The sequence below is a fragment of the Myxocyprinus asiaticus genome, chromosome 49 (genome assembly GCF_019703515.2).
Source record: "Myxocyprinus asiaticus isolate MX2 ecotype Aquarium Trade chromosome 49, UBuf_Myxa_2, whole genome shotgun sequence".
NCBI lineage: Eukaryota > Metazoa > Chordata > Actinopteri > Cypriniformes > Catostomidae > Myxocyprinus > Myxocyprinus asiaticus.
In genome coordinates this window covers 14,521,748-14,533,074 of record NC_059392.1, presented here as the reverse complement: position 1 = coordinate 14,533,074, position 11,327 = coordinate 14,521,748, and the positions used below count along the sequence as shown (strand labels likewise).

The 11,327-nt window shown below is 43.0% G+C and overlaps 1 protein-coding gene across 3 annotated transcripts in view; it reads left to right on the top strand.

Annotated features, from left to right (window-relative positions):
* LOC127438245 (uncharacterized) overlaps positions 1-11,075 on the top strand; it is a 215,938-nt gene extending 204,863 nt beyond the window's left edge. For 2 of the 3 annotated variants that reach the window (XM_051693686.1, XM_051693681.1), the window contains exon 26: positions 10,746-11,075. In XM_051693686.1, coding sequence (XP_051549646.1) covers positions 10,746-10,779 — 34 coding nt within the window. In that variant the 3' untranslated portion in view covers positions 10,780-11,075. Of the gene's footprint in view, positions 1-9,673; positions 9,863-10,382; positions 10,435-10,745 lie in introns of all 3 variants that reach the window. The other variant, XM_051693689.1, reaches the window with a different exon arrangement.
* The last annotated feature ends 252 nt before the right edge of the window (positions 11,076-11,327 follow it).

Genomic DNA, 11,327 nt, shown 5'->3' with positions numbered 1-11,327 from the left:
AGTCAAACATTTATTTAACATCCCTTAATCAACGTGACTACATTAGTTTCACCAACAAAACCAATTTTAAAGTTTAGATCAAGGAGAAATAGCTCCTTAAAGTACCAATTGCTGGGGTTTTTTATTTTATTTTACAGTTTTAAAGGTGCACTCAGTAATTTTTCCTCATTAAAATGTTTTAGTCCTGAAATAATACATTTTGAAACATAAGTACAAAATCATGAGCACTCATTTGAGATAAAAACTCGTCATATCAGAAACCTTAAAAAAGCTGTTTTATTTTATATGGAGAGGGTCCGCACATGGGGGCTGCCATGTTAGAATCACATGACCACGCAAATACTACTTGCTTAATCTCAGTAACTGCACAGTTATTAAACACTTTCACTCATGGATTAAATTAATCATGACTGACTGTGAATCATTTCTACAATGGCATCAGTAACTGAAAACTAATGCATTTGAATGATGCTGCATCCACACCACTAGGTGTCAGTATCCAAGACGACATACACAAAAAAGAAAAACAACAACTTCGGGGTTGTAATCCAGGACAAAAGAAAGCAATTTGATACTTTGCTTTCTTACTCAATGACTTGACAAATGCTTGCACATGTTAGAATGGCTTTTACATTTTATGCTACAGACGTGTGATTTTAAAAAACAGCTTTGTTTAGACTTCAGGTTGTGCAACACCATGCTTGTCAGCACACAGTCCTGTCCAGGAAATCTTACAACATCATTTACAATTCAGTAAGTTTAGCCTGAAAGTCTCTGATCACTTTTGCTCATAAGTGAGTGCATAAATACGTCTTTTGGAAAACAGGTAATCAGCTTTGTTTAACTGTCCGAATAAAATACCCGAACACTAAAATTGTGTATATAAACTAAGAATGATAATGAAATAATCAGTTCTTCAGATTCTGTGTATTTAGCAGGAGATTTAAACAATGGTATTTATTAACTTGTTTAAATACTAAACCAAGTAATGTTCTGCTTACAGATTAAAATGAAATTTTGTGAGATATTTCTCTTTTTCCTACTTTTAAACATTAAGGATATTTCAACAAATTCTGAAGGTAAGTTTGTGTTACTGTAAATGAACAAGACTTAGAGACATTAAACACCAAACATTTAGTAAGTGGAAAATAAATATGTTTTTGAATAAACAATAGTGTTTTTTTTTTTTTTTTTTTTTTAATGCCTGTATGAAACAATATATATTGGTTGTAGCCTTTTTTTCTACATTTGTCTAAATTGTGGGCATAAAGACAATTATTATTCTTTATATACCAGAAAAATGAAAGTGTAACACAATTCTGTCAGTCATGAGAAATGGATATCATGGTGAGACAGACAGTTGTTGTTAACTTTTATTTATTTAATTAATTATTTATTGAAATATTTGCTTGGCTGATTGGAAGTACATTTTCAACTTAGATGTGCAACTTAATTGTGCATTTGTACACTAAAGTTCTATCCCATATAATGAAAGTCCACTTATTAGGACTGGCCACTGCATATTCTGCTTTTCTACATAGGGGAGAACTATACATACTATAAATGTCAAAAGGGGAAGTTGTCACAAGGCTGTATCTCAGTAAATAAAAGGTTTTAAGAGGTCCTATTAAACAAATGTGTGTTTTGTCTAGCAGTGGTTTTGAATCATGGTTTCAAACACCTAGTTCAAATCGCAATAACAATTTGAATAATTTTTATGAATTCTGTCCTCCGAATAAAAATTCCAATACCATCATATTTTAAAACTATTCTAGCATACATTCAGGTAAGAGTCTAAATATAGATCTTAACTGAAAGATCGATCTGCTCAGGACAAGAGTATTTATTTTTTATTTTTTAATAAATGTACATTTGGGGCAAGTTGTCACATGTGTTTTAAATGTAATACATTTATTCAATTTATGCTATACAATATGTGTTGTTCAAAATAATAGGTTATTTGTTAGCTTTTGCTGTTTTTGTGTTTCATGAATTGTTTTGTTTTATTCTTATATTATTGATTATTTTTGCTGAGAAGTTTTTAATAAAGCTTGTTTAAAGGCAGGTTCTTTTGAGACAACTTACCCCATATACTGTGACAACATGCCCCAAAAGAGGTCAATTGGCACTTTTAGGGTTCGACTCGACTCTGCTCGCTTTACTTTTCTGAGCTTGCTTTTCCACTGCAGTTTAGTGCCGCCTCAACGTGGGTGGGATTATAGGCTGATCGTCATAGTTGCGCTGCCTCTACTGCCGTGACATCATCTTAAACGCGACACAAACATTACTGACCATAAACAATAACACGACCGCTAGCTGTAAGCTACTAGCTCATTGTGCTGAATAAAGCAGTTGTTGCATGGTGATTTTACACAAGTGTAACAGTTAAATTGGCCTGGTTGTTTTAGAAGCAAGCTTTCCAGTAGCTGGTCAACTAAATAAAGTGGAAGCTTTCAAGCAGAATATAGAGTTAACGTAACAAAACGTACCATTCTCCATCGTGGACTCCAACAAAGCCGTGGCCGAGTCCAGGGCACTCTCCCTCCCATTGCTCGCCAGTCTATTGCCATAGATAATGTCCATTTGGTCGAACCACTTCCACTTTCTTCTGTTTGAACCACTCCGGCTGTTGTGGTCCTTGATGGTTCTGTAGTCACTTACGTTTTTTTTTTTTTACTTTTCCCTACAGTGTTGGTAGGTCCGGTGGTTGCCATGTGTGGCCAACAGCTGAGACACTTCCTGAAAGACTTTTTCATTTCATGTCGTTTCGTTCATCGCTAACGAGAGGAACATCTGCACCTCGTTTATTGACCATGGCGCGGTTTTGCGCAAAGCCATTTCTTTTTACAATTCCAAAGTCGCGTGAGCAAATGATATTGCTGTCGCTGCTGCTAACTTTAAAACTAGCGGGTGAGTCTGTGACCAATCAGTGACCTGCAGGGTTTTGACGTCACGTTTAGTATCGGCTCGGCTTACTTGGAACCTCGACCGAGGTGGTAATAAAAAAAGTACCAGGTACTATCCACAGTGGAAAACCCCCCAAAAGTGAGCAGAGTCGAGTCGAGTCGAGTTGTACCGTGCAGTGGAAAAGCCCCAAATGTGTGTTCAATGAACTGCACCTTTTTCAGTATCATCAGATTTGTTCATAAGCTTTTGGCAGCGTAGATTTTAAGATGTGTTCCTATATAGAAAATGTTAGAAATAATCACAGGCTAAAAGTTTGAAAATTAGTCTCTGTCTCCACTGTATTAAAATACATTCATTTCTTTTCTACAGAAGTGACCTGTCCGGAGGAAAAACTCAATAATGTTCAGATTTTAATTGGACATCCAGGTATCACTCCACCATATAAATCTGGACAAATCTTAGTTTTTCGATGCACGGATGTAAAAATGAAGATGTACGGCCAACGAACAATTGAATGCCAGTCAAATGGAAAGTGGGATAACCCATATCCACAATGTGGAGGTAATAACATCAAAAAATCAGCCAATCAACAAATGAACAAACAATCAACTAAACAAAAATAAATACGTTTGTTGATTATCAGTTTATTGAACACAATCACACAATCAGTCTGTTGTTTATTAAACCACTCAAACAGATCCCACGTTTAAATGTTCAAGTATTGCTGCAGATCAGGTTGCAATGCTAACTAAAAAAAAAAAAAAAAAAGTCTCTCCAGCTTATGAATGAAATATACATTGTGTTTGTATTCCACAAAAGAGACCTGTCAGGAGGAGGAACTCAATAATGTTCAGATCTTAGTTGGACATCCATTTATTACTCCACCATACAAATCTGGACAAATCTTAGTTTTTCGATGCACAGATGTGAATATGAAGATGTATGGTCAGCGAACAATTGAATGCCAGTCAGATGGGAGGTGGGATCATCCATATCCACAATGTGGAGGTAAAGATATAATGCACTTTCTAATGTTTTAGGCTTACTTTATGAATTATTTTTGGGTAGTTGACATGAAATTGACATGTGTTGCTTGCTATATTCTATATTATTTTCAACTATTTTAAAGAGCATTTTGCTAATTATTTTATAACTATTACACAAGCAGCTTTTGAACTTGTATTAGTTGCTATTACATGGAATATTTGCATTCTTTAAAAATAATTTGTCATACTGAATAAGCATTTAAAATGAACAAGTGAAGACAAAGAGTGATAAAAAAAAAAAAAACATCCTGGTTACTTTTGTAACCTCTGCTCCCTGATGGAGGGAACGAGACGTTGTGTCGATGTAGTGACACTAGGGGTCACTCTTGGGGGCCCCAAACACCTCTGATCTTTGAAAAAAGGCCAATGGGAATTGGCAAGTGGAATTTGCATGCCACTCCCCCAGACATACAGGTATAAAAGGAGCTGGTATGCAACCACTCATTCAGGTTTTGTGCTGAGGAGCCGAGACAAGGTCCCGGCCATTTCAGCGGGTAGTTCAGTATTGTGGCAAGAGGGACACAATGTCTCGTTCCCTCCATCAGGGAACAGAGGTTACGAAAATAACCAGGATGTTCCCTGTCTGTCACTCACTCGACGTTGTGTCGATGTAGTGACATTAGGGGTCCCTATACAAAACGCCACAATAAGCTGAACTGTGTTATGTGGACTGGCGGTGCGAGACGGGCAGACCGCTGTGTGCCTCATAGCCAGCGCACCAGGCCTTCACGTATCCTTCCCCAATGCTCTAATGAGCGTCGAACGGTCCTTTGGGAACAAGTCGACTGCCCAAAAAATAGGGACAGGCTAGCCCAGCTGTGGCCTCTTTTCCTCTCTTTTCTCCCCCCAAAGAGTGGAATTTGTTTACCGACCGGGGGCCATAAGTGTCTATGTCGGGGGGGGGGTGTCATTCCCAAAGGGAAGACACCGCGGAGACCACACCCTACCTGGGGGGGGGGGTGTTTTGAGTGAAATTATGTCACATAGTCTTATCGAGTCTTGTGGGAAGTATGTCATGTGGAGAAGTCCCATGGTAGGTCCTACCCGAGAGGGGAGGAACTCTACAAACACGGTGATGTAGTTTACCAACAGGGAAACGATTTGGTGGCAGATATACATCACATGGGGTCACCTATGGGGAACCAGCACCTGTGGAGCACCTACCACAGTACAGGGCTTAGTTAACACATGTTAACTCGGGCTAAGGGCTAAGAAGGAAAGTCATCCAGGGATCACCACTTTGTGAACATTACTGGGAGTCAACAGCGCACGTCTTCACCTCAAGGGAGGGAAGGCGCTATGCGCAAGCTGTACACCTGGCCAGCCTTCCCGGAACTTACCTGTTCATATCTGACAAAACACGGGCTGAAACCGGCTCAACCCGGAGATTGTAGAACCTTGCAAAGGTGTTGGGTGTTGCCCAGCCCTCTGCTCTTCAGATGTCTGCTAGAGAGGCGCCATTGATAAGGGCCCAGGAGGCATCCACACCCCTGGTAGAATGGGCTCGTAGACCCACGGGGGGCGGCAAGTGCCGAGCGTGATATGCCGTCATGATGGCATCAATGAACCAATGGGCGATCCTCTGTTTGGAGACAGCGCTTCCTTTCTGCTGTCCGCCAAAGCAGACAAAGAGCTGCTTGGAGTTTCTAAAGCTCTGCGTGTGATCCAAAAAGATGCATAAAGCGCACACCGGACACAGCAACGCCAAGGCTGGGTCTGCCTCCTCCAGGGGCAACGCTTGCAGGTTCACCACCTGATCTCTAAATGGGGTCGTGGGAACCTTGGGCACATAGCCCAGTCGGGGTCTCAGGATCATGTGAGAGTAGCTCGGGCTGAACTCCAGGCACGTTTCGCTAACAGAGAACGCCTGCAGGCCCCCTACCCTCTTGATGGAAGTGAGCGCAGTCAGGAGGGCAGTTTTCAGAGAGAATGCCTTTAGCACAGCTGACTCCAACGGCTCGAAGGGAGCTCCCCTTAATCCCCGAAGGACTACAGAGAGATCCCATGAGGGAATGAGGCGCGGTCTGGGGGGGTTCAACCTCCTAGGGCCTCTCAGGAACCTGATGATCAAGTCGTGCTTCCCCGAGTACTTACAATCCACTGCATCGTGATGTGCCGAAATGGTGGCTACATACACCTTCAAGGTCGAGGGGGACAGCCGCCCCTCCAACCTCTCCTGCAGGAAGGAAAGCACTGATCCGACTGCACATCTCTGGGGGTCTTCACGTCAGGAAGAACAGAACTTAGTGAACAGACGCCACTTCAAGGCATACAGGCGCCTCCTAGAGGGAGCCCTAGCCTGAGTGATTGTGTCTACCACAGCGGGTGGTAGGCCACTTAGGTCTTCCACGTCCCATCCAGGGGCCAGACATGGAGATTCCAGAGGTCTGATTGTGGGTGCCAGATGGTGCTCCATCCCTGAGAAAGAAGGTCTTAGGGGAATTCGCCAGGGGGGCTGTCGTCAGGAGCGTGAGGTCCAAGAACCACATCTGGGTGGGCCAGTAGGGTGCTACCAGGATGACCTGCTCCTCATCCTCCCTGACCTTGCACAAGGTCTGTGCACGTAGGCTCACTGGGGGAAACTCATATTTGCGTAGTCCTGGGGGCCAGCTGTGTGCCAGCTCGTCTATACCGAGGGGTGCCTCGGTCAGGGCGTACCAAAGTGGGCAGTGGGAGGATTCCCGGGAAGCAAACAGGTCTACCTGTGCTCGACCGAATTGACTCCAAATCAGCTGGACCACATGGGGGTGGAGTCTCCACTCTCCCCTGAGCGTAACCTGTCATGACAGCGTGTCCACTGCGGTGTTGAGGTCGCCTGGGATGTGAGTGGCTCGCAGCGACTTGAGGTGCTGCTGTCTCCAGAGGAGGAGACGGTGGGCGAGTTGTGACATGCAACAGGAGTGTAGGCCGCCTTGGCGGTTGATGTATGCCACTATTGCCATGTTGTCTGTCCGAACCAACATATGCTTGCCTTGATCAATGGCCGAAGCCTCCGCAGGGCGAGCAGTACTGCCACAAACTCAAGGCAGTTGATGTACCAACGTAGCCAGGGGCCAGTCCATGCAAATTCCAGTGGCTGCGTGCCCGTTACAAACCACGACACGCCTGGAGACCTGTTCTAGGGGAACCCCTGCCCGTAGAAATGTCAGGTCGGTCCAAGAGCTGAAGAGGCGGAGACAAATCGGCGTGACAACCACGCGATGTGTCCTGCACCGCCATGCCCATCTCAGGACTCGAGTGTGAAGCCAGTACTGAAGCGGTCTCATATGCATCAACCCAAACGGTGTGGCCACCGTTGAGGATGCCATATGCCCCAGGAGCCTCTGAAAAAGTTTCAGTGGGACCGCTGTCTTCAATCTGAACACCTTCAGACAGTTCAGCACTGACTGTGCATGCTCGTTCGTGAGGCGCGCCTTCATCAAGACTGAGTCCAACTCCAAGCCGAGAAATGAGATGCTCTGAAACGGGGAGAGCTTGCTCTTTTCCCAGTTGACCCGAAGCCCCAGCAGGCTGAGGTGCGTGAGCACCAGGTCCCTGTGCGCACACAACACATCCTGAGAGTGAGCTAGGATTATCCAGTCATCGAGATTAGCAGGGCAAGGGCTGCCTCTGCGATCTTCGTGAAGACACGAGGGGACAAGGACAGGCCGAAGGGGAGGACCTTATACTGGTACGTCCAGCCTTCAACCGAGGTTCTCGCCCTTCACCAAGGTGAAGCGGACGCCGCTGAACCTGGGCGGATGCATGGCGAACTGAATGCACCTCCGGGAAGAAAGGAACCGGGGCTGGGTGCGGCCGTGAGTGGCGCTGCGAGCCGAGGAACCAATCGTCAAACCCGGGCTGCCCGGACAAGCATGTTGACCAACTCTGCGTCAGCCTGCGACTGGCCGACCGTACCCGAGGGAGGAAGCCCAGCCGAAGCCTCCACGTCGGACTGAACGAGCCCGCTCTCCGATGCTGCGCTCGAGAGCTCATCGTCTTCCCGGGCTCCGAATAAAAGGTCGAACTCGCCCTGAGATGAGCCGGCGGTCTCATCCGAGAGCCCAACTGGGGCAAGCGAGCGTGCTGAGGAATGGGAGGTTTGTGGGGGGATACCCGGCGGAGGTGCTCCCATTGTGGTCCCCAAGTCGCGCCCCAGTGCTAACCGCCACGGCCTTGTACCTGTAGGTAGAAGGACCGAGACGGGGAGCCGCTGGGGTGGCTTGCTTTCTCACGAAGGCAAGCCGCGACTGCAACGTTGCCATGGTCATGTTCTCGTAGTGAGGACAAGACCCATCCACGAACGATGTCTCCGTGTGGGCAGCGCCCAGACACATAAGACAGCGATCGTGGCCGTCAGAAGCCGAGAGATAACAACCGCAACCAGGAATAACACACAAATGGAAAGGCATCTTTAAAAAGACGTTCCGTGTGTGCCGCTCTTTTAGAAGAAAATATACTCTTTTAGAATATACTCTTTTTGTTTTGGTTATTTCTGCCGAAGCGCCCAGGGGCGTTCTCTGCACTGCACCGGTGCAGAGGGGGAGAAGCCGCTGAAATGCGCCGTAGAATCCAGCAGAGGAGGTGAATGAGAATCGTGGAGAATTCAGCTCAATGAATAGAACCGCTCGGCTCCGAAGAGAAAATCTGAATGAGTGGTGTCACTACATCGACACAACATCGAGTGAGTGACAGATAGGGAACGTCCTGGTTACTTTCGTAACCTCCATTCCCTGATGGAGGGAACGAGACATTGTGTCCCTCTTGCCACAATACTGAACTACCCGCTGAAATGGCCGGGATCTTGTCTCGGCTCCTCAGCACAAAACCTGAATGAGTGGTTGCATACCAGCCCCTTTTATACCCGTATGTCTGGGGGAGTGGCATGCAAATTCCACTTGCCAATTCCCATTGGCCTTTTTTCAAAGATCAGAGGTGTTTGGGGCTCCCAAGAGTGACCCCTAGAGTCACTACATCGACACAACGTCGAGTGAGTGACAGATGCGGAACTTATAATATCCGATAATATCCTGAACACATACTATAATCCTGCAATGATGCAACCAGGAACATTGTTAAAATCCAGCTGCTCTTTCCTATTGTTGAATGCTTCGACAGAGGCCAAGGAAGAGACACTGGTCTTCACAGCAGTGATATCTCACATCATTTATATCCATTTAAAACTTGTTTAAACTCGACACTGCGTCTTAAAAACATGGCACTAGTCACGCAACACACATGCCAACAGCCAAAGATGTCCGTCTAGTGTGTGTGTGTGTACACAGAAGAACAATTTCAAATGATGCAGATGGGTGCGAGAATGTGTACTGTTTAAACCACCCCTGCTCATTCCTTTTGGTATATAAGGTATGCATTAAAATGAAAAGGAATGTTTAAATTCAGCATGAATTTTATGTTGAAAATGTAAAATATGATGAAAATTTCTCTGTTGCATTTATTTGTTTAGGTGAGATCTGTCCACCACCACCTCATCTTGAACATGGAGACTATACTGTAGTTAGAAAGAATGGTGAAGTAATTACAGAGGTTTATTATACTTGCCAAAGAGACTATGTGCTAGATAAACAACAGCAATATTATAAGTGTCAGAATGGGAGATGGGAGACCCCGCCAAAGTGTCTGGGTGAGTTGTCTATTTCTAAATTATTTTCTTGAATCTCACTCTCATCAAGAACTATTTTACAATTTGTGTCTAATCAGATTGATTTTGTCTGTCATAGCGCCCTGTGAAATTACATCTGACAGTATTAAGAAGTACAATGTACAACCCCCCCAATATAAGGTCTATGTAAAACATGGTGAAATGTATGGACTTTATTGCAATTCTGGATGGAATATTGGAGATTGGAGGAGATCTGAACATCTTTACGTGTCGTGTTCTAATGGAGAGTTAATATCTGACAAAACTTGTAAGTACATCTGAATGTAAATTTTTACACTCATATTAGTCAAGGTGTTTATAGTTGCAGATCTGTTAAACTCTCTATAACATCTTTGCAGATCTTTACCTGAAAGGCAAATGTTTGCGTTGATACACTGAGGCTTGTGATAAACACTCAGTTAAAATGTTTTGCAATATTATTGTTCTCTAGCCAATTATTTTCCCTGCACTTAAATGTGTCACTTAGACTCATCTTAAAATCTTTAAAAGTCATTTGAATTGATAAGAGCAGTTTCAGAAATATATTTCAGCTGAATGATGTATACGAGAAAAGAACTGCTCACTTATAGAAAAGAACAGTTCAGACTGTAGTTTGAAACTCCAGGATCATCATCCCATTAAGAGTGTTTTTCAATGTTCTGATTCCAGTTCAGTTAAGAGCATCACTCACACTATCCGTGTCATAAACATTTTATTTTGTATTTTGTGCACTTATAATGTAAAAAGGTCATTGACACAGCAAATAATCTTTTGATACTTTTCTTCAGGCAATACAGACAATTATTTTGGGTGAAAAGAAACTGGAGTGGAAACACTGAGGTAATGAAAATATGAACTTCTCAATGAATTTTAAAGAGTGTTCTTTTAGAGGCATTAAATGAATGAACCACAAACAGGACATGATGACGTTACATATGATGATGCTGTTGACCGCATTTAATTTAGCAAAATATCTGTGTGATTTCAGGAGATTTCTTTTTACCACTAAAATTTGATGAAATGAAGTCCTAGTTATTGTTAAACACAAACACTGAACCTATACAAGTGTGTGTACATGTTTTGGCATGTAAACTTAAGTAAAAATGTTGTTATATTTGTATCTCTAATTACATATTCTGTCCTGTATTAAGATCTGAAGATCCCTCTGATGTATCCAGAGCATGAAGATGGACACACAAACACACACGCATGCAGACATATATGTTCAATACTGATTCCATTAACATGCTTATGTTAATGTTATCTGATTTTATGTGATTTAACAAAAACTTTTCTTTTGTCAAAATTGATTCAGAAAAATGTTTGGCATAAAAACATTGTATTCAAACACTTTACACTGAGTTTAATATCCTTTTACATTATTTTGTTATTTTCTTTACACCTAAAAAATAAAAAATAAATGTTAACCTAAAAAAAATGTGCTTCATGCTGTAACATCTAAATAAACTGGTTTGAATCAAGTCAATCATATTATTAAACATCACTTAATAAATGTGACTACATTAGTTTACACCAACAAAACTAATTTTAAGGGTTAGATCAAGGAGAAATAGCTCCTTAAAGTAACAAATGCAGGTACCATGTTTCACTAACTTAAAGGTGCATGTAGTAATGTTTTCCTCATTAAAATATTTTAGTCCTAAAGGACTCACATGAGATATTGTTTATAACCTTATAAAAGCTGTTTTATTTTATATGGAGAGGGTCCCCTG